We start from the raw sequence: 23,522 nt of genomic DNA, 5'->3' as shown, positions 1-23,522 counted from the left end.
GAAAGCCATCTCGGCATAGAAAAATGCAAAGCGCGTGCCAGAGCTATTATTTATTGGCCTGGTATGTCGCGTGACATCTACAAAAAAGTCAGCAAATGTAAAGTCTGCATGGAACACCAGCATAAGAACATCAAAAGAGCCAATGCTACCACATGAACGACCGGAACGACCCTGGCAAAAAGATGGATCTGACCTAATGGAACTTAAGGGAAAGGACTATTTAGTTGTAGTTGATTACTACTCTAAATTTATTGAAGTTTGTTTATTGCGTGACAAGACAGCCGCTACAGTAAAATCACACATGAAATCGATCTTTGCAAGGCACGGAATTCCAGAAGAACTCGTGGCAGACAACGTGCCATACAACTCAAAGGAATTTAAGGATTTCGCCAAAGACTGGAACTTCAAATTTACAACATGTAGTCCCCGATTTCCACAGTCCAATGGACGCAGCGAGAAGGCTGTACAGATAATAAAGCGCATCCTGAAGAAATCTGACGATCCGTACATTGCACTACTGGAGTATCGCAACACCCCAGTAACAGGAATGAGCTACTCTCCTGCCCAACTTGTTATGAGCCGCACTACAAGATCTAAGCTTCCTGTCAACAAGGAATTACTAGTTCCTAGTGTCCCTACTGGCGTTAGGGAAGAGCTCAAGGCATGTCAAGACAAACAAGCCAAATACTTCAATAGAGGTGCAAAACCACTAGCACCCCTTACACCTAACGAGGGAGTGAGAGTCTATGACAAAAAGAAATGGATACCAACAACTGTCAAACAAGAAGCTGGAACTCCTCGCTCATACATCATACAGACAGAGACAGGTCAGGAGCTAAGACAAAATCGACGACACCTTCTTAAGACCAACGAACAAGCTCCCGCCGATCAAAGAGATCTCGCAAGGCACCTACTAGATATGGATACGACGAATAGATTTGATTTTTGATATAGACTATGAACACTATAATCATTTTATTTCAGCTTTTGGAATATAACTTGTAAATTTTATTAATTTGTTTTAAATGCCTTTTAAATCAAACTCTTTAAGAAGGGAGATGTAATAATAATTGCCTATTGTATTATTTGATTGACATTGTAATCAATACTAGATAACCGCACCCATTTGTAATCACGTATAAGCTTTAGCTCGACTATCAATAAACAGCATTCGATCACTACCTTTGGAGTACACTATTCCGCTATCCAACCTACACTATCCTTCATCTTCTATAAAGCTCGGAACATTACAGTTACTGCGCATGGTACTTGCTTCGGTTCAGTCTTCGCCTAGGATACTACTCGCAGGGTTATTACTGCGCGTGTGGGATGGTAAGGTTTGCCCTCCCCCCAGGATGCTTCGCGCAGGGTTGTTACTGCGCATTTGACCTGGTTCGGTCCAGCACCCTTTGGTGGTCGACGTTTATCTGGCGAATGAGGTATCGCTAGGTAGAGTGGCTGGGCCGTTTGCATACGGGATTGATCCCGAACAGTCGACGATATCATTCGCATGGTAGACAAATTCGGCCCGGGGGCTTTAATCGCAAAATTCGACGTCATGTCGGCGTACCGGAACGTCCCAGTCCACCCCTCCGATCGTTATCTTTTGGGTATGAGATGGCGCGCACATTATTATGTTGATCTTGCATTGCCGTTCGGCCTCCGCTCCGCCCCATACATCTTCAATACAGTGGCCTCTAAGGTGGAGTGGATTCTGGTAAACAATCACCAAGTGTCGGACATTATGCACTACCTTGACGATTTTATTTTGGCGGGCCCACCCGACTCTCCGAGGTGTGCGCGTGTCAGTGGCGCTACAGGTCTGCACCAATCTTGGCCTTCCTTTGCATCCGGGCAAGTGTGATGGCCCCTCCTCGACACTTACCGTTCTAGGTATAGAACTAGATTCAGTCAACCGCGTAGCCCGGTTACCAGCAGACGAGTTGGCGAATCTACGCGCACTCATCAATAAGTGGTCTCGCCTAGATTGGTGCACCAGGCACGATTTAGAATCTTTAATCGGCCACCTTCATCACACTGCTAAAGTAGTGTGGCCTGGCCGGGCCTTCATCCGGCGCTTGATCGATCAACTCCGATGCTTCAGACATGACAGACACCCAATTCGCATTAACAATGAAACTTGTCGCGACTTGGTGTGGTGGCAACAGTTCTTGGAATCTTGGAACGGTGTCAGCTTCTGGCTTTATCCTGGTTTAGAAGCGACTTCTACGGTTATCGTCACCTCTGACGCAGCAGGCGCCTTTGTCTATGGAGCTTATTGTGGGTCGGAGTGGTTTAATGGGCTCTGGTTCGCCTCTCAGACCCCGCAGTCAATAGCTTACAAGGAGCTCTTCCCTATTATTATCGCAGCGCATGTATGGGGACACGGATGGGGTAGGGGACATGTCCTTTTCAGGTCCGACAATGAAGCCGTGGTTCACATCGTTAACTCTAGGACCTCGAAGGTTCTGTGCATCATGAAATTGCTGCGTAGGCTACTCATGTGGGCTGCGAGATGTGGGGGTCCTAGCTGGGTCGGACCACTTCCGTCGGTTGGAATCCTAGCGCAAGGTTTGGCATACGGCTCCCGGGAAATGCTCATGTTCCGAAGGCCTGACAATTTCGTTGCGGGAAATTTTCGCTCTTGTTTGGCACATTGGCAAGAAATACTGGAAGTATCCCCATTCAGAGAGCTTGTTTTGCCGATTATAGAACAGGGGGGAACATTTTTTATTATTTCACCCCATATAAGGGAGTTTTCCAAGGGAACAAGTATAATAGTGCGCTCCCACCACGTATGACATTCCCCAATTCCTGTGAATACAAAAGAGCTTAATACTCTGGTTTCCACTGAATTACTTAGAGCAAAGTTCTACGGTAGTAACTATATTTCGAATAGGGTGCTTGACTCAAATCAGGAAGTTCTCCTAGCCTCTCTTGCATAGTGTATTTCAAGAACATAACACGAAACTTAGAACTTTGTTTATTAAAGCGGCTCTGTTGTTGTTGTCGTTCAATTTTGGCCAATTAAGGAAATACAATTTGTTAGAGAAAATTTAGCCATGTGTCGAGATTTTGAAGGTTCCCGCTTTAGAGGAGAAGAATGGGGTGATCTTGTTTTGTTTTTGGTTAAGACGACATTGACCTTGTTTCTGGCTCAGCTTTAACAACAATTCTTTCTCCTAAATCCCTTTATTTAAGAGTAAGAGGTATGGCACGGTAAACTTTTTTTTAGAACATAATGCAGAACTTACGGGTCGTGTTTATTGTAGCGGTTCTTTACACATTCGCTTGGTCTCAACATGGTTCCGTTTTATTCTTTGTTGATACATTATCTTTGCTCTAAAAATAACCTTTTTTGTTGTTTAAGTTACCCCCTCGGGTTAATGTTATTTATTTATTCTGTGATTGGGGTTCCTGTGTGAGGCCTGAGAAACAACTACTTCCCTAACACAGGCAACCCAACTCTCACTCATGTACAAACAGCTTTGTTTATACTAGTCCAGACTTGCGTTCATGTCTTGTGGGATTGGCTAGCCTATAGGACTCGAAGTTGTTTACACTCGACTAACCGAATTAACCTGGATATACATGAAAGCGCTTTTGACATAGTTTTACTATAAAGTCTGGTTTCCTCAAAGCGTTAGTTCACACAGAATCTGAAAAATTCAAGAGGGTATCCCACCCTCGAAGACGCCTTGTGTCTTTTAGTCTTTATGGAGCAAGCTCACTTATACCCTGTCAAAGAGGTTTAGAAACAGGTAATGTATTATTTAACTACACCTTGTATGATAGATAAAAAACCAAGGACTTTTGTTTAAAGATATAGTCGAAAAATAGGGTTCTCTTATTGATTTTAGTTATTTAAAAGAAAAAAATAAATGTACTTTTCTACATAACCCTAGATGAGCTTCGAGTTTATGTTCAAGAATGCAAAGCATGAGATTCATCTGAGAAAAGGGTCCTCCTACCAGAATCTTGACAAGAAAAATGAACAAAGCGGTATTAGATCAACAAGATGCATTATTTGTGTTCAAAAGGACTAACATTGACTCTATACCCAGAGAAAGCCGTGGCCGTATACATTTAGAGGACGTTAAAGATAAGACAACAGCCCCATGGCTTAAAACTGCAGAAAAGACATATTACCAAGGAAATGATACTGTCACCAGTTTATTAACCAGAGAGCGATATGTTTTTTACACCACCTATTCGGACGTTATCTGGATAACGATAACATGATAGTATGGCTTCATATTTTCCTTTAGAAAAAAAATCGATACAGGATAACATTACCACGGCAATAATACAGCAAGCCATGCAAGCCCCTTTGGCTACCCGATGATGCAAGGATTGAGACAAACTTCCGCACAGGTATCCGGTGGAATAAGATTCCTCTTCCTCCGCATTTGCAAATTGCATGGGATGAGAACCAGATGGTTATAATGAAGTAATAAAATTAAAATTCATACTTTATGTTTACATATTTTCGCTTATTCTCAGCCAAAGCTTTTACCCATCCTCTGAACAATCATCTCTACTACGCTTGGTCTACTCAACTTATCTTTACTCTCATCATTACTACTCATCGAGCAAAATCATCCACCAAACAGTTAACTATACTCCGATTGGTTTCCATCCTATCTCGGTCCCTCACAACGTAGGTTTATTCTGAACTCTATTTACTTTGGTCAGCCTATTTTTGATCTCCCTGATTCGCCAGTAAGTATGCCAGGCTTGCAGAATTGTTTTGTTCTCGGGGCTATGGCCAGCGTTAGGAGAGCCAAGGCACTAGTATTTCATTCATATACGGTCCTCCTTGTCAGCGGTATTATAACTCTATTATGATCACATTGATTCATTTAAGACTAATTTGGCGCGACACAAGAGATCTGATCATTGAAATCAGTCTTTTCAGTGTGAAAAATCCTGTAATAGAAAAGACACGTTTAAAAGACACAAAAAATATAATTAAGGAAGAGAATACAAATGTTTTCACTGTGCGCGGGAGTTGTACCGTAAAGACAATCTGAATGAACATCTGAAATTATGTAAGGTACTTAAAAAGAGGGAGCAAGATATCAAATACACAAATGTGAGAAATAGGGAATATTCCACTGAGACTTTTACTTTTAAGGAAAGTAGATGGAGGGTATATATCCAAACCTATCTTATCGACAGATGTTATAGACGAAGTATCTAATTTTATTCCTAAGCTGAAGGCATCCCTGAGTCCTACAGGAGTAATTCAGAGTCTTCCAGGAGTTATTCAGGGTCTTACAGGAGTTATTCAGAGTCCTACAGGCAGTTACTCGGAGTGTTTGGCCCCTTTTGGTTACGTCCAATTATTTGCTGTATTAAGAAAATTGGGCTCCTTTATTCTGGCCCCTTTTGGTCCACTTAAAGCAGTATAGTAAAACTTAAGTTATAGAAAATTCGGCTCCCTAATCTGAGCCCTTACAAGAAATGGTTTATAACAGTATTAAAAATTATTTATTATTTAAAATGAAACCGCGCACACAATTACTAACAAATAATATAACGTGCTATATATGATGGCAAGCGTGCGATCTGGGTTTGGATGCTCTTAAATGAGTCCAGATTCCGCGTTGGTATGCAAGCAATTTTATAACAATATCCGGCATTCCTACTAATGAGAATAGAATACAATGTGTCCACTAGAAAAAAAGGCTTAACGAAAATAAAAAAAAAATTAAAAACGTAGGTATACTTACATATAGACTTCGCTTGCCAAAGGATTTAAGTACAAGTCTAGGATACGCGCGATAGAACAAGCTATAGAAACATTTAACACAAAATACACTCGTGCAACTTTACCGCCCTTGCAAAACGTCTTCGAGACCAACAATGGAAGGGGAACGAACACAAGCCAAAGTTTGTCCCTAGGAGTTTAAGTGATTGATAAACCTACTGAACGAGGCCCCATTAAAGGAAATAAAGAAGTATTTTCATTAAAGGATATGTCGCGAAACACAATCATGCGTGAGTTTACACCAAACTCCCTAGAGACATTCCGGGGTATGGTATGTAGGTATTTGGTGAGTATGGGCCTATTTAAGAAATTTATCTCAAAGTCTCGAGGCTTTAAGACGTATCCTCGAAGCTCGGTAAGTCATGCAGAATTTTCGACCCGCCCACCCGCCTTCGGCGACGTATGACCTCTACGACACCTTTGGGGCTTTCAGCCGCTTACTGAATCGGCAAATTCGATTCCCATAACTTATCTCATGCAGAGTCAGTAAGCGGTGTATTCTTGAGTGAAAATGATTCACTATTACATAGTCATAACATAAGAAAACGGCGGCGTGTGAGCATAGGACTTCCATAAATAAAATAAAATATATTTACACATACTTAGTAGTTGTATATTTTTATCACTCCTTTTCTCTCTTCCAGCATAGCCTCCCATGTGGGGTATCTAAAAACTTGCTCTGTCCCTGGATGGTGCATACCGGGATGGTTTTGCTGAAAGGTTTTTTTTCCTCCAGCATTTCATTGCTCTCATTTTTTTTTATCACAGAAACGCTTTAAGAACCACCATTTCTCCCCGCAAGCTATTACGCCACGGACATGCATAGAATTGTGCAGTTGGGAGGGAAAACCTTCCAGCAAAGCCACCCCGCCACCATCATAATTCACCACAACATATGGCATTCAGACACTTTCCGTGGAGGCGAAATTCATAGGAACCACGCACAATGGCATCTCATTGTCGCCGACAACACTTAAAATTCCAGAAATCATTTCTTACATGGTGTCCAGGTCGCCGACTTCTTCCAACCATTAAAAGGCAATTTCCAGGAACAGTCTTACAACAGCAGTTCCCCGCCTCGGGCATTATTTTCAAGCAAAAAAAATAATGCGTCTGTTTTTAAAGAGAGGAATGAATCAAGAATGGCTCTATCACTCTGCACGGGAAGGTGGGAGATACTCCCTTATTTAGTATAGCCGCTTACAGCTGAACCTACCAAACCAAGGTTATGACACAACGAGAGATTTCTTAATCTTTGGATAAGGGACCTTCCTCTAAAGCTGGATTTCATTACCAACCTCCCGAAGTATGTAAAACGCGGATTTCCAGACCACAATTTACTTGCAGGTAAAGCATTGATAACATGTAAGCGCTTAGACGTTCATATTGACAACCTCGGTCTGCTCCACTCATGGAACAGGCAAGGAGATAAAAGTAGGCATCTCAATGAAATCCTTAAGACACTCCACCATCTCCTACCCGACAGCAATGCAATGATTTTCTCCACTCCGTGCCCTCACGCAACAACCTGGCTAACCTCCCTTCACGCACTCTATCTGACAAGGATTATGTTGTCCGACATTGCGTGGGCTCGAGTAGAGAACCGATTTGGCCCCCACTATCAACTTGATGTCTCTCGACTCTAACGTCAATAACGATGCATCCGGAAACCCTCTAAAGCACTACATACCTCACCCTACTCCTGCCTCCTATGGTGTCAACGTATTTGCAACATCAGAAAACGCTTACGTCTTCCCCTTTTTGTCATGGTCGGTCCACTGAAATTTCTTCTCGACTCCAAAGTTACTACCACCTTTGTTGTCGCACGTTTGTACCTTAACCCCTACTGGTGGTCATTTTCACAGTTCTTGCGAAAATTTTATACTGGGCGCAAGTGAGAACAGAACGTTTTGGTTTTCCCGTCAACACAAGGAGCGTTTGTTGAGCGCCATCTTTAGTGCGACCTTTTCGTGTTCAGGATTAAACATTAAAACACTTCCATTATTCACAGGCTCAGATCTCCCGGATCTGGAAGCTACCGGAACGTTGTCCTGATTGTGCTTACGTGCAGCTGAATACTTTAAAGATAGTGAGCCGGTGTCGGCTGATGTGTATGCTGTCGGCTGTTATGTTACTGCAATCTAATCTTGAGTGCGGGTTTCGTCGGAGGTGACCTTGGTGAGAATGATGGCATCGTTTGAACAGGGTGATTCGCATATTGAATTTTTCACGATAACAACCGTTTTGAGAGCCAGATAAGAAAAACAAAATGAAAAGCTAAGAAGTATATATTTTATATGTAATAGGTCTTGCTCGTTTGCATGCAATACACACAGGGTAGGAAAAACTTTTCAATAGCGAGTCACGAGACATTCAAAAAAACATCTTGTCCGAAATATTTGAAAATTGGTAAATAAATGTACAAATGGGCTTAAAACTTTCACAAAATTATACTTGGAGAGATATTTTATTCGCTGAATACAATATTCAGCGAATTGGGAATGCATTTTTGATTATTTTATAAAGAAATCGCTGACAAAGTATCCTAATTCCCGTTGCTCAAAGCACATTCTAGGGTTGTTGACCACGGTACCGCAAGCCCCCCCGACGCAATTTTCCCTTTCGTAAACCATCGTTGCCATTTGGAACGGTCGTTGTCATTTTAAGAACGGCCGTTGCCATTTAACGTGGGAGGGGAGGGGGGGGGGGTCGTCGAGTCAATATTTACTCGGAGTTTCGTCGGCCTGTTGAACCATAGTCACGTCGGGCTAGCTGTGTCCATTTTTGGCTCATTTGATTCAGCCAAACTTGGGACTGGGGCGAGCGCGATCCTTCGCTGTGGTCCTTAGAAGGTCTAAAATGCCTAATATTTCACTGTCCCTATCCCCCAGGGGTAGTTTTTCAATGGAAAATGGCGGCAGAAACACGAAGAGCTTGAATTGATCTTTATTTTGGTATATTACTCTTAATACAAATGGATATTGATTCTTCAGATACGACAGTCATTAGGTAAGTAATTTTGCAATGTTTTTGAAGCAGTTTAAGCTTTATAAAAGCTATTTTTTTTGTTTCAAGAGATCCTAATTCAAGAAAGTAAAACGACAGTTCTTTAGCCCTTTCTTTCAGCTTTAATTTGATATATTATTGTGTGTACTAGCTCTCCGGTTCCAGAAAATGCTTCCAACGAACCTGAGGATACTCCACTTACAACAAAGCGAAAGGGACGTTTTAACATCGCTTTGTATTCGAAACGAAGAAAACTTATCATGGAAGAGCTTGTAGACGAAAAGCTAGCAGCAGATGTCAAAGTGAAAAGCCTGCAGAATAAAATCAACTATCGTAAGCGCAAGGTATGACGATCTTTGGATTGAAATATATTGAAATATTAGAATTAAGAGCTTACATTTTTAAATTATATAAGAGGCACTTAAAAAAAAAAACATTTTTGAATTAACACTTCAGCCTTACAAATTCGAGCTGTTCTTGTATGAAAAATTTCTGTATTTGTCATTATGAATGAAGTCATAAAATTGCCAATTTCACTAAAATCAAGGAAATGAGCGAGGAGTGTTTATTGGGATGTATATTTTATAGTTTAGATGTATTTATAATGTATTCTAATACAAAAATACCTTCCAGTAAATATATAAAAGAAAAAGAAAATTGGATTACTGCCAATTTATTCATTTTTCAATGCTTTATTATTGAAAGTCATATTAAAGTCATATCCCTTTTGAGCAGTTTGACTGCAAAATAAGTTTTGATATTTACAGGCTGATGATCTAGAAACACTGGTGCCTGCACCGAAGCAACGACCAAGAATGCCTAACACAGAGAGTATGATCTGCAAAGAAAATAGTGATCATATTAATTTATCTAAAGCTCAAAGTCAAAGAAGAAGAAAAGCAACACTTAGGGCTTTAAAGCCTATACACTGCAATCAAAGATCAACTGACCAAACCCCAATTATGAATGGGATGTGGTCAACGCTGATAAATGAAAACCCAACACAGGTCATAGAGTCCTTAATGACAACTTCAAAGGTCTGCACTACCAAAGTCATTCCTAGCATTGTAAAGAATAATGTGACAAAGTATGAAAAAAGTCAAGAGAACTTTGTACGAAGCACAGCCCTGCTTTACAAGGGGGGGTTTACTAACAAAAACCAAGAACAAGGAATTAAGGAAAGACAAAGCAGACTTTATGCAAGGAGTGTCAGTACCGCGACCTGTAGCTTATGATAGGTTGATGTCATACATAAAAGGAATAAACATGGGGGATGTGTATGATCTCCAAGTAAGTAGAACAAACAGAGCAAATGCAGGGGAACCGTGAAATAAAAACAAACTAGATATTACTATAGATACTAACAACTATTTGTTGACAAATTGTTCATATCAATCAATCAATCAATCAGTTTGAAATAGTTATGCATGGTATTTTTTGTCTGATTGATTGTGTTCTGGTTGAGTGTTACTAACAATTTTTCAATAAATAACTATATTTATCTTATTTGTTTTTTATTTCAGTTTTCCTGCATTAGTTCTATATGCCAGGATATATCAAATGAAATGTTTGTACAATCATTGATTTTTTAGAGTGCAAACACTATACCCGTGAAATAGATAGCTACACTAAATATCGCCTAATTTTGGCCAATTCAATGGATTAATCAGCACTAATTAGTGGTAATTAGTTCCTATTTATTTCATGGGTATAATGTTTGCAATCTATTGATTCTTAATCCATTAAACACATAAACAAGGGACAGTGAACATTTGGATTATTATTCTGTATTGTTTAGAATTTCTAATGAGTTGCTTAAAATTGGCAATTAAAAGCCACTTCATAGAAATTAAAAATATTGTTATTTTTATTTCAATAGGATTTTGCTGAACAGAAAGGGAAATGTCCAGTACATGGAGTCTATCGGTCTTTGGAGACCTTGCTTTTAAGGCTAGCTGACATGTACTTAATGCTAAATGAGCACTCCAACATCCTTCATTGGTTTAATGACCAAAAAGGAAAATTCATTGTGGCAATTGGGGCTGATGGAGCCCCTTTTGGCAAAGACGAGACAGCAACTTCATATTTAGTGAGTCTTTTAAATGTTTTAGAAGGGGTACAAAGTTGTGACCACAACTACTTATTAATGGGAGGGAATTGTGACGAAACTCATGAACTGATGTACGAGTATACCAAACATGTTATCAAGGAAATGGAGGAGATAGAAGTGAAGGAATATGAGGTGCGTGGTATCAAGATATCATTTCAATGCAGACTTATTCCCAGCGACCAGAAATGGATGGCGAGTATGTCTGGAGAATTAAACAATGCTGCGACCTACTTTTCAACGTTTGCCAATGTCTCGAAGAGTAATATGAAGACCATAAATGGTAAAATTGGCCATGACTCAAGCAGCACTTGGAAAAAATGGGCATACGAGAAAAGATTGAAGGATGCAGAATCTGTCAAGTCATTCAAAGAGAAGAACAAAATTCCAGACGGTTCGAAAGCCAATAACCATCGAAAAAAAATAACTGAGTACATTGCATCTAACAACTCAAGACAAGAGTTCTATCCTCCACTAGGGAAATTTGTTAAGTACCTTTACCCAGAGCCTCTTCACAACAGCAACAACGCATGGCAGCAATGGAATTTAGATGTTTTAAACACTGCCATACATCTAACCAATAAAGCTGACATCAACAAAGCTAATGGGAACATTACACTTTTGCCAAAGCATTCAGCACTGGCAAAATACATGAGCTTGCTCAAAGACACCATTAAGGCTGGAAGACTCTACAAGAAGGTGGAAAGATGGTTCAGTGAAAAGAAAAAGACTGAAGACTTTTCCTACAGGTTTACTGGGAAGGAATCTAAACTGTTCTGCTGGCACTTCATGAAGATCTGCTGTGTATTGATTGAAACTCAAGCCATTCCAAAGACCACCTTACTGCATGTCTATAGCCTGGCATATTCAGGTCTGTGTTTACGGAACTGTGTTTCCCTTTATAGCAGGGTTCACATCAGCGAGAGTGACATTAATGTTCTTAAGAATGAGTGTGAGCAGTATTACAACTGTCAAGCTCTATTCTTGGCCAATGTCAAACCAACCACATGGACAATTGGAAAAGCAATTCCATACTACACAGATGAGATATATAATGATTTGGGGTTTGGGCTCGGCTTGAATAGTATGCAAGGCAGGGAAGCTAAGCATATAAAGCTCTCGTCTTATGCCAAAAACACTACCAAGGGTAAACACCTTCGGTGGTGGCAAGTTTTTAAGCATGAGTTCATGGAACTGATATGGCTTAAAGAAACTGATTCCAAGCAAGTGGCCAAAAAATTGCATTGCACAAATCATTCTGAAAATGATGCTCAAGACAAACCTTCCAAGGATAAGTACATCCCTCCATACTCTATCAGCAACAATGAATTTTGTGCTTGTGGTCAGCCTAAGTCAGTTCCTGTGGCTTCCTGTTCTATTTGTTCCTCGGATGAATTCAAACTAGTAGTGAAATCATGCAAGGAGGGTAAAATTGACAATAGAGTGCTTACACTATGTCCATGAAATAAGATCATATTAAGTATTTTCTAACAGTTCTTATTTAGAGACTATTTAGTCATCAGTCAACCAGAACATTCATTATTACACAAATACATATATACACAAGAGACCACTTTAATTATTCTTTGTGTAATGAATGTTCTGTTTGACTGATTGTGACTAAATAGTTTCTAAATAAGAACTGTTAGACAATAACAACTTTGATCTTGTTTCATGGACATAGTGTAAGAATTCTACTGTATTATCATGTCTCATCATGACTCACAATGAACTTTTTTATTCTAGCCATTTTATCATATTTAGAAATCATATATAATCATTCCAGTAATGCTAAATATTTCTCTCATTCTACTGAGGATGACATTATGAATATGTTCATATTACTGGTTGTTCTTCCATTGGTTGTTGTCCAGAAACAATTATATGACAATTAAAGAACAATAAACAAGAACATTTCTCCCAGCCTGATTGTGGTGATTTACAATTTATACAAGTGACAAATATGCTGTTGTACAATGTTTAGTACGTCAGATATGTAGAGTATACCTCTTGGTAGCTGGAAGAGTTAAAACAGTTTCAGTGTTGAGCCACTCCAAAAGAATTCCAGACCCCATAATGGAAGGTAATGTTAAGTGTTTCGGAGTTAATAGAGTATTTCAGGATCATAGGTTGCTCCTCTGAAACTATAACTTTGGCAAAGCTTTCATCTGCAAATTTCTTCATTAGTAGCTCGTCTTTCTTGATTCTCACCCCCTCATCATTCATATGGTTGAAGAACCAAATAGCCTTTCTTTTGTCATGCACTGTAATTCGTACTTGAGCAGCAGTTGATCTTGAAGTGTGCCCAAAACTGTTGTGGTTAAGAATTGCATTTGATATAATACCAAACACTTCTTGAGGAACTTCACGTGTAAAACTGCCAAAATACGGCGAAGAGGTAACTGGTATAGCACGAAGTCTCCTACGAATTCCATCATGCAACTTAGCAATAATTCGCTCTGTCATGGGCCAAATATCAACAATCGGATGGCAATAGCTTCGACGAACAGAACCATCATGCTTGTCAAAAACGGACGCCATTAAACTTTCCAACTCTCTAAAGACGTTATTCTTGAATGAATCATCCTTTTTATTATCAGTCTTGATCGACAATTTCCAATTCAGCACGCTTGAAAGAATTTTTTGTTTCAACGGGGCCGCCATGTTTGATTTAACATCAGTGTGTACCACAGGAATCCCAAAATAATTACCCAGAGAGCACTGCGCGCCTAAGATGAGACAAAATGGGACCCAGCCAGCCCGACGTGGTCCATATCGCGTCGGAAAAAACAAATTTCCAAAATGGCGGACATGAACGACTTGATCAAAGCTGCGATAGAAGTAAATTCTCAATCCAAACCTTTTCAAAGTAACTCTATTGACGAAAATAGATTCATCGAAACACTCCCAGAAGACTGTACTTATCACGTGAAAGAGCTTTCGGGTGTAGAGGAGAAGTTCAAGGCGATTATCCAAACAGAAGAGGTAACTACCGAGAATCTAGATGGATGGCTGGCCGAATATGAAGCGATTAACAGCATTACTGTTCGAATCAAGACTAAGAAAAAGCTAACAAAAGGGTGTGCCCTGAAAAACTATTAAAGGTGCCACCACAACACCAGGAACTGGAGCCCAAGGAAGGACCCACAGAAGAAGTCGCTGCTGAACCCTTCTGCAAGGGTAAAAAACACTAACTGCCCTTTCCAAATGTTTGTCAAGATCGCTTGTGATGGCTGTTGCACGACTGAGATTACTTGGGATCACAATCATTCAGTAGATACTCTTGAAGCCTCGAATTTTCATGATGTTTCACCAGAAGTTATTGACAAAGTAATGAAACTCTTTGAAAGTGGCTGCACCCCATCCACTGCTAGACAGCAGTGTCTGAAAGACTTGAGTCATGCAAGGATGAACTTGACTACCACAGGAAAAAGGCCAATCGGTCTTTAATGCCAAGAAGGAGAGATTTTTCTTTTCTATACACCCAGATGTGCAAGGAGAGATATGGCGGGACAGGCCACTTGATCTTTTCAAAAATGGTTGAAAAATTAGAAGAATACAGAAAAGCAAACCCAGAAGCTAGCACAATGCACCAAATTTATGGAGGTGATGATACACCTCTGATAATTACAATTATCTCACAACTTATGAAACGTGTGCACAAAAAAAGTCCAGCAATCAGCCGAACTAGTTTTTATTGATGCCACTTTAAATACCGAAGAACACAACTTAAAAGTCTCTGTTGTGTGCACGCACAATGTTGCTGGAGCTCTGCCATTAGGTATCCTTATTACAAGTGATGAAAGAAAAAAATCCTTGAAGCAGGGTTTTGAGATGCTACAGTCATGCTTGCCAGACTATGCTTTTTATGGCCGTGGACCAAAAGTGGGCCCTGAGGTCATTCTAACCGACAATTGCAAAGAGGAACACAATGCTCTCAACTCAGTGTGGCCATCCTGTAAACTGCTTCTATGCATTTTTCACATGCTTCAGCAGGTTTGGAGGTGGCTACATGAGACCAGCCATGGTATCAATTAAGTTGACCGTCCCTACATCCTCAGTCTTTTTAAGAAGAGCTTGTATACAGAAACAGAGGAACTGTTTGAGGACTGCTTTTCTGAACTGTTGAATGATGACAAATGCAAATGTTATCGAAATCTGGTTGACTATTTGGGAACTCTGTATATTGAGGAGGCATTTTCTCTTTGCTTTCGTACAGAACTACGAGTAAGAGGCAACTACACTAATAATTTTGCTGAGGCACAGTTTTTAGTACTGAAGGATACAATCCTAAGGAGCGTTAAGGAGTACAATGTTGTCGGGCTTATCAGCAAGCTCACAGTTGAGTTGGAGGACCACTATAAAGACAAATTGTTCTCCATAGCTGATGGCAGCTTTGATGGTCTTTACAGACGGCGCTTTACGGTTAAAGGAAAGGATGGCAGCTCAGTTTTCGCACTCTGATTTAAGGGAACGCGACTTGTATCTATCAACTGTAGAAAAAAATCAACAACGATGTCTTTAAAGTTAGGAGCTCATCAAAGAACAATGAAAGGTAAACTAACTGTTGTCACAGCTTGTGCATGTATGTGCCATTTAGGGAGTGTTCATTATTTATGGTTTGGTTGGGTGGGTGGGGGTTTGGCATTCTGTGGCACGCTACTTGAGTTTTTGTTTCCTGTACAACCCTCCCTGTTGACCCCCTTAAACATAAACACTGAATTGTCTGAATTTGGGACTTTCTGATATAAATAATTGCTACGTTCAAATCTGATTTCTTTTCTGTTCGCAAGGGTAATCTTTGGCTCGGGCCCAAGCCCCTATATTCTGGGCGCTACTCTGCAGAAACATGTGGCTAGTTACAGTGACAAGTACCCAGAGACTGTGCACCAGTTACTAACTAACACATATGTAGATGATGTACAGACAGGTGGAGACGACCCTGAACAGCTGCTTCGATTTAAGCAGGAAGCAAGCGAGATCATGGAGAGTGGAGGATTCCAGCTTCACAAATGGCACAGCAATGTCCTTGAAGCGGAGGAGAGTACCTCAGCAGAGAGAGCAGACCGGGCCGTGGACAGGCCACCGGTAAAGATCCTAGGAATACCTTGGGACAAGAACAAGGACGAGCTTACGATCGCATTCAGCGATTCCACCGAAGAAGAGGTGAGTGGTGCACTCACAAAGAGGAAGATGCTAGCAGTGATCAATCGCATCTACGATCTGCTAGGACTCGCTTCGCCAGTCACTGTGACTGGCAAAGTACTGTATAGCAAGGTGTGTCTTAGTGAGAAGAGGTGGGACGAGGCGATTACAGACGTAGAAATTGTTAGAGAGTGGAACAAGTGGCTTAAGAGCATGAAGGCATGTCCATCAGTTAGTATTCCGCGCAGTGTAGTGGATCAGCACGTGACAAGGATAGAGCTACATGGGTTCTCAGATGCGAGCAAGACAGCCGTATCGGCTGCGATTTATGTAGTAGCCCATCACGCAGACAGTTCTGTTAGGCAGACATTGCTTGTCGCAAAGTCAAGAGTAGCCCCTAAAAATCAGAGCATTCCTCGTTTGGAATTAGTTGGCGCACACACCCTCACAAAACTAATGACTCATGTTAAGGAAGTTTTGCAGGGTCAACCTATCCAGAGCTACCAGTGTTGGGTCGACAGCACCACCATCCTCTACTGGATCAAGGGCAAAGGTACCTGGTCACAGTTCGTGCGCAACCGGACAAAGGTCATCCAAGAGAGGGACTACCTTAAGTGGAATTACGTCCCAACGGGTGAGAACCCAGCAGACATAGGAAGCAGAGGAGCGGGACCGGGGGAGCTAAGCGACATGTGGCTGCATGGGCCTAACTGGCTGTCAGACAAGGCGAAATGGCCTCCACAACCAGAGGTAACAGACAACGATGAGGTAGCGAGTGAGACGGTGAAGAGCCGCAAGGAGAAATTACTGGTGGCGACAGAAGAACCAGAGAAAAAGGGACAGGTAGACGCTTTGCTCGAGCAGTGTTCGTCCTACTGGAAGCTTAGGAGAGTCGTTGCTTACATACAACGGTTTGGTCATAACTGCAGATCCAAGAGCAAGCGCACAGGACCGCTCACCACAGAGGAGATCAACAAAGCCGAGTCCACACTGATTCGCCGTGCGCAAGTGGCAAAGAGGGAGAAAGTGGAGACTTCCATGGAGGTGCAGATAGGCGAAGATGGGATAGCTAGATGTGTCGGACGCATCGCCGGATACCAACCCATCATCCTACCCAGAGACCACAAGCTGACAACTTTGATCATCAAGCAAGTCCACGAGAAAGCCATACACGGGGGAGTGTCAATGACTATGAGTCTAGTCCGGGAGAAGTTCTGGGTACCAAAGCTGAGGGCTCAAGTAAAAAGGGTCATACACAACTGCAACAAATGTAAGCGATATCGGATAAAGCCAGTGTTGACTCCGGGATCAACAGCCTCAGCACAGCTGCCGTCATTCCGTACGGAGTTCTCTGAGCCTTTCGACGTAACAGGGGTCGACTTTGCAGGCCCAATCTATTATCGCACCAAGTCCGAGCAAGGCAAGGCATACATCGCGCTGTTTACGTGTGCAGCCACTAGGGCAGTCCATCTAAAGCTCTGCCCGGATCTATCAGCACCAAACTTCCAGAGAGCGCTCAAAGAGTTTGTCGCAAGGAGAGGATGTCCTCAGATGATCGTGAGTGACAATGGAAAGACCTTTGTGGCAACAGGGAAATGGCTTTCAGTGCTAAAGAAGGACGAAAGTCTATCAAACTATTTGGCCTCGCAAGCGATCATCTGGAGATTCAACATGTCACGAGCACCTTGGTGGGGAGGCTTCTTCGAGCGCCTAGTCGGTGTCATGAAGAACGCGCTCTCTAAAGCAGTTGGGAGGAGCCTTCCCAACTACTGCGAGCTTGAGGATGCGCTCCTAGACGTAGAAACAGTAATGAACAACCGACCATTAGTGTACCAGGGGGAAGAGTTTGATGAACCCGTCATCACACCCAACCTGTTGCTCAGGGGGAGACCAGTCCCCATCCTCGAAGAAGACTTAGAGAAGTTGTCAGATGCCAGAAACGTGACAAGACGGATGAGGTTTATACAGCGTAGCAAGGAAGACCTGAAGAAGAGATTCACAAGAGAGTACGTACGATCTCTAGAGGAGAGACAGCAGAAGCACGAAGAACGCAGTGGTGAGCAGCTGAAGGTGCCGGAGAAAGGGCGCGTAGTCCTGCTCAAGGAGGATGTCAAGAATAAGGCTCAATGGAAGATTGGACGAGTAGTGGAGAAGATTACAGGAAGAGACGGCGTAGTCCGGGGAGTCAAACTGAAGATGGGGAACGGATATGTGATAGAACGCCCTCTTCAGTTGATTTGCGACCTAGAGATTGGTGGGGATGATCCGGGGATCAAGTTAAACCCTAAGGCGCAAGTATTCATCCCAAGAAGTGGGTCAAGACGTCAGGCAAAAGATAGCGCCAAGGACAACATCAAGGGCATCTTTTTACTGGAAGAAGACTAGAACATTTATGCTGTTGTAGACACATAAATGGGGGGAGGGTGTCCGGAAGTAGAAAACCCGCAAGATTGCGTTACTTTATAATACTGTATTACGTTACATATTTAGTTTTGTTATGTGATCATGTTGTAATTCGAGATAGGTAAAAAAGGGGGTTGTGCCCCTAGAGTTGAGATGCGAGTGTACTATTACTACGGAGAGTTTTGTGATCAAGAAATAAAGTAAAGAGAATATAAGTGAGTTTATTTGGTTGTCCCCGACATTATTACTAATAGGCAGAATTGCATAAATGCCACTGATGTAATTCCTGGGTGGTCAATAAGTGATCATGAAGGCATATTTGCATGCGTTAATGTGCGAATACCTCGGTATCAACCACGACACAAATGGATTAGATTGGAGAAAAATCTCGATGCAAATGAGTTTGTTAAGGACTGTGCTACTTTACCTCTGTCTGTTATTTACGGTCTAGATTCACCGAACGACATGGTGCAGGGATTTAACACCCTTTTTACCGAGTGCATCGAAAGACATGCTCCCCTTAGGAGGATAAAGGTCACACGCCCCCCTGCTCCTTGGATGGACTGCGATGAAATACGGGAACTGCAAGCGAAACGCGACAAATTGATGCGTGAAGCCCATACTAAGAACACAGTTGATTCCTGGGTTGCCTTTAGATCAATACGCAACAGGATTAAATCTGTAATAAATAAGTCTAAACGGGCATTCATAACTAACGCACTCTCTTCCAAACGACCTAAAGACGTGTGGAGAGTTATACATCGTATTCTCAACCCCAGTCCCAAACCTCTTCAAGCGGACCCAGACAAACTGAATAGGTTCTTTGTTACAACCAATGAAAGGACATTAGGCACTAAGGCTGACGATCGATCAGGCCTTATTGAACTTGTTAACAACTTTGTTGAGGATCCATTGCCCTCCCGTCCACCTTTCAAATTACGATGTGTTTCTAAACAATAAGTTGAACAGGAAATTAACAACCTACGCTCTGATACGTCAACTGGCGTGGACCAGATACCAGTGAAATTTGTAAAGCTGGCTAAGGAACATATCTCTGGTCCTATCACACACATAATTAACAAATGCATCTTGACATCAAATTTCCCTAAACTTTGGAAGATAGCAAGAATTTCTCCAATTCCAAAAGTTAATGAGCCTCGCTGTGATGCCGATCACCGTCCCGTGTCTATTCTACCAACACTATCTAAACTCATGGAACGCTTAGTTCTCCATCAGCTTGTTACACACATAAATGGTGAAGCTCTTCTCTGTCCAACCATATCAGGATTCCGCAAAGGCCATTCGACATCTAGTGTTTTGTTAGGAATCCGTGACGCCCTCTTACGTGCGTGTAGTAGGGGAGAGGTAACGCTTATGGTTTGTGCAGATTACAGTAAAGCGTTTGATACTGTTCAGTTTAAGTCTGTCCTTATGAAGATGCACTGTCTGGGCTTCTCAAAGGAGTTTCTACTATGGATGGTCAATTACCTTACGGATCGAAAACAGATGGTGCAAATAGATGACAGAAAGTCAGACATGGAAACAGTGGAATTCGGAGTCGCTCAGGGTTCTATCCTTGGTCCGGTTATCTTTAATCTCTATGTTGCGGATCTCCAGTCTGAACTACAGTGTGACTGTTTTCAGTACGCGGACGATACCACTTTTTACGTCCACTCAAAGCCCAGTGATTTGGATAATCAGCAGCTCAAATAAACAAAATCATGGCAAACCTGAAGGACTATTCCAAGACCAGTAATTTGGCTCTGAATCCTTCCAAAACAAACTGGATGCTTATCTCTACGCCTCAAATGGCACGTTATCATAACTTAGAAGATCGGAATCTTGCTATTGTCTGTGGAGATTCTGTGCTAGAAAGAATTTCATGCACCAAGCTATTGGGTGTCCATGTGGATCAACATCTCTCCTGGAAAACACACGTAGACTCTTTGTTAAGCTCATCATATGGGACTTTATTTATGCTACGTCGACTAAAAAATCTGGCACCCTTCCATGTAAGGAAACATCTAGCAGAGAGTTTAGTCCTCTCAAAACTTAATTACGCCTGCATGGTATTCCATCCTCTGCCTGCATATCAGGAAAAGCGACTTCAACGCCTGCAGAATTCCTGTGCTGGATTCGTAATCAAGAAATTTGCTGGGTTGGAAGACGTCATTAAATTAAACTGGCTTCCAGTTAAAGAGAACGTGAAATTTAATATATTAAAACTTGCTCACAAATCTTTATACAATAATAGCTTATTATACTGAATATTTAAGACTAAGTGTTCGCAATGATACTGGATATAACTTGAGGTCATCAGCTGCTCCTGTTTTCTCAATTCCTAGAGAATCTGGAACTTTCCAACACTCAGCTGCCACTCTTTTTAATAAACTTCCACCATCGCTTAGGAACACTTCGGACTACAATGCTTTTTGTAGGAACATTAAGAAGGACTTAAGACAGTCACTTTGAATACACGTTTAATCGACATTTTATGTACATATTCTTAAATTGCATATAGATATTATAACTTAGAACTTACTATATTAGAATTTTTTTTATCAGTAGTGTATATTGTAGTGTATATTGTTAATTGTAAGTATCTTACAGAAGAAGAGCCTCTTAATTGTTGGAATCTGTAATAAACCATTATTATTATTATTATTATTATTATTATTGTTATTATTATTATTATTATTATTATTATTATTATTATTATTAATATTATTATTATTATTATTATTATTATTATTATTATTATTATTATTATTGAGCAGGCGAAACTGCCAAGAAAACATCGAGGATTTAATTGACAGCTCAAAGCCTATGTGTGTTTCCACGAGAGATGAGCTTAGTGAGCTGAAGGAAATATATGGGGCTTTGGAAGCGCGATTCAGGAGACTGAGCAGATCAGATGGTATCCAAGGTAAATATTTTCAATTTTATGGGTCAAAACGGGCGCCATTTGGTATTTGGCTATTTGGAGTTTTCCACATAAAAACGTCTTGCCTTTTAAGTATCTTTCAAGACATAGCAAGTTATATTTTTAATTTTGATATTTTGGGAGCTTAAATGCAAAATATTGAGATAAAAAATAGTTTTCTTACATGTGTCCGCTCTGTCCTTTTAGTTTAAACATTATTTTCTACGTTTACGCAATCCTCTTCTAGTTTGTTTTCTGATAATATAGAGATTGTCATTGATTTCAGGGAATGAGCTTCGTGTAACAAATGCACCAGTAAATGATGGGCGGGTAGGCGTGATGAGTGAGGCAGAAGCGGCAACGAGGAAGGTAATAAGAATGGATACAGGAATTTGAGAACAGTGCAGGATATAGTCAGCCTTGAATAAAGCAAGTCTTTAAAGTTTAAACTAATACATATATAATGTTAATAGTATATATACGATGGTAGGAATATTCTCATTAAATCCCCTGATGAGTGGGCAACCACGAAACAGACCTGTAGGGAAACCTACGTAGTTTGTATTTTTCTCAAACCAACACTATACACCGCTCTACTTTCGAGTATTGAGCACTTTCTATGAAAGCCTTCAACCATCATTTTATCCAGACTCCAAGTTTTTCTTGTTGAGCACTCTAAGGCTACTCATTATGGAAAAATTCCACATCAACTACTCAACGAAGAATATTCCCCTACCATCTCGCAGTGATTACCTCCAACGCCTTATTGAAAAAACCGAACACTTTTTATGCCGAATGCGCTGGAAAGCACACTTCTTCCTAAACACAGACACCGCCTCGACCTCCAAAGAAACCTATGGATTCCGCTCAACCAAAAATCCGCCTCCTGTAGAAGAACTGAAAGAGTTCGAAGAAGACATGTTAAAAATGATCCAGTCAGTAAAATTCAAGAACTTGAACACTCCTTTCCTGGGCAAGCTAAAAGAAGACACCGACAACATTAAAAAAGAACCTAAACTACTGATCCCCGCAGATAAAACCACAAACTTCTACAAACTAGAGCCAGCTACCTACAAGAATCTCCTAGAAAAAGAAATAAACAAGTCCTACAAAAAAGCACCCTCCGAAACAACGCAATCTGTCCACAAGAAAAACAAAGAGATCGCTACAAAACTGGATTTAGACGATAGAATGGACACCACAGCCAACAAGCAAGCCTTCATAACTCTCAAAGACCATAAGCCGAACTTCGCTAACAAACCTACCTGCAGACTCATCAACCCCACAAAACCCGAAATCGGAAAAATCAGCAAAAAGATCCTCGACCGTATCAATAGCGTAATTGCAAAGAAACAGAACTTCAACCAATGGAAAAGCACTAAAGCCGTCATTGACTGGTTCAAGGCTGCCGAAAACAAACACCAACTCAACTTCATCTGTTTTGACATTGTAGAATTCTACCCATCTATCAGCCAAGACCTACTATCAAGAGCACTCGACTTCGCCTCCAACTATGACGAAATCACCCCTGATGAAAAAGAGATCATAACCCACTCCAAGAGCTCCTTCCTGGTCCACAACCAAACACCCTGGCAGAAGAAAGGCAACACGATATTTGATGTTACGATGGGGAGCTTCGATGGCGCAGAAACCTGTGAACTTGTAGGCAACTTCCTTCTCTCCCAACTTCAGGACCTCAATATGAACGTAGGACTCTACCGCGACGACGGACTAGCTATCACCAACGCCACACCCAGAGCCACCGAAAACCTAAAAAAGGAACTATGCTGCATCTTCAACATCAACGGACTCCGAATCACCATTGAGGCAAACAAACAAGTTGTCAATTTCCTAGACGTCACCCTCGACCTAAAACGTAATGCACACCAGCCTTATACAAAGCCGAACTCCTCGCTACAATATGTCCACCGTGAGAGCAACCACCCGCCCTCCATCACCAAGAACATCCCTGCTGGTATCAACAGACGCCTATCTGCCCTATCCTCAGACCAAGCCTCCTTTGACCAGACCGCGCCACCTTACCAGAAAGCACTCGACGATAGCGGATACAACTACACGCTACGCTACGAACCCAACACCGTAACCAACCGTAAAACCCGCAAACGCAACAACATCCTATGGTACAACCCACCCTTCAGCAAGAA

The 23,522-nt window shown here is 41.4% G+C and overlaps 3 protein-coding genes and 1 long non-coding RNA gene across 4 annotated transcripts; 3 read left to right on the top strand and 1 right to left on the bottom strand.

Moving 5' to 3' along the window:
- Window positions 1–8,703: 8,703 nt before the first annotated feature.
- On the bottom strand, window positions 8,704–9,667 carry LOC116616287. Its single transcript, XR_004295286.2, has 2 exons — window positions 9,545–9,667; window positions 8,704–9,090 (listed from the first exon to the last, which is right to left on the bottom strand). It is a non-coding gene; the product is annotated as an uncharacterized LOC116616287 (long non-coding RNA).
- On the top strand, window positions 8,996–10,031 carry LOC125557321. Its single transcript, XM_048719804.1, has 2 exons — window positions 8,996–9,123; window positions 9,547–10,031. Exons 1-2 carry the CDS (start codon window positions 9,040–9,042, stop codon window positions 10,012–10,014), a joined length of 552 nt encoding a protein of 183 aa, XP_048575761.1. The 5' UTR covers window positions 8,996–9,039; the 3' UTR covers window positions 10,015–10,031.
- A 159-nt stretch (window positions 10,032–10,190) lies between these two features.
- LOC125557320 lies at window positions 10,191–12,809 on the top strand. The gene has a single exon (XM_048719803.1). It carries the CDS (start codon window positions 10,740–10,742, stop codon window positions 12,348–12,350), a length of 1,611 nt encoding a protein of 536 aa, XP_048575760.1. The 5' UTR covers window positions 10,191–10,739; the 3' UTR covers window positions 12,351–12,809.
- An 879-nt stretch (window positions 12,810–13,688) lies between these two features.
- Window positions 13,689–18,416, top strand: LOC125557540. Its single transcript, XM_048720209.1, has 2 exons — window positions 13,689–13,966; window positions 15,680–18,416. The coding sequence occupies exons 1-2, from the start codon at window positions 13,689–13,691 to the stop codon at window positions 18,414–18,416; spliced, it is 3,015 nt and encodes a 1,004-aa protein (XP_048576166.1).
- The last annotated feature ends 5,106 nt before the right edge of the window (window positions 18,417–23,522 follow it).

The sequence above is a fragment of the Nematostella vectensis genome, chromosome 12 (genome assembly GCF_932526225.1).
Source record: "Nematostella vectensis chromosome 12, jaNemVect1.1, whole genome shotgun sequence".
Classification (NCBI taxonomy): domain Eukaryota; kingdom Metazoa; phylum Cnidaria; class Anthozoa; order Actiniaria; family Edwardsiidae; genus Nematostella; species Nematostella vectensis.
Note: the sequence above shows the minus strand (reverse complement) of the source record. Positions and strands in the feature narration are given on the sequence as shown.

Excerpts from the sequence above, each read along its gene's own strand:
- LOC125557321 (XM_048719804.1), top strand. The coding sequence starts at position 9,040 with ATGGAAGAGCTTGTAGACGAAAAGCTAGCAGCAGATGTCAAAGTGAAA. Across the intron at positions 9,124-9,546 it reads TCAACTATCGTAAGCGCAAG|GCTGATGATCTAGAAACACT; the intron begins GTATGACGATCT and ends TGATATTTACAG.
- LOC125557320 (XM_048719803.1), top strand. The coding sequence starts at position 10,740 with ATGTACTTAATGCTAAATGAGCACTCCAACATCCTTCATTGGTTTAAT.
- LOC125557540 (XM_048720209.1), top strand. The coding sequence starts at position 13,689 with ATGGCGGACATGAACGACTTGATCAAAGCTGCGATAGAAGTAAATTCT. Across the intron at positions 13,967-15,679 it reads AAGAAAAAGCTAACAAAAGG|GGTAATCTTTGGCTCGGGCC; the intron begins GTGTGCCCTGAA and ends TCTGTTCGCAAG.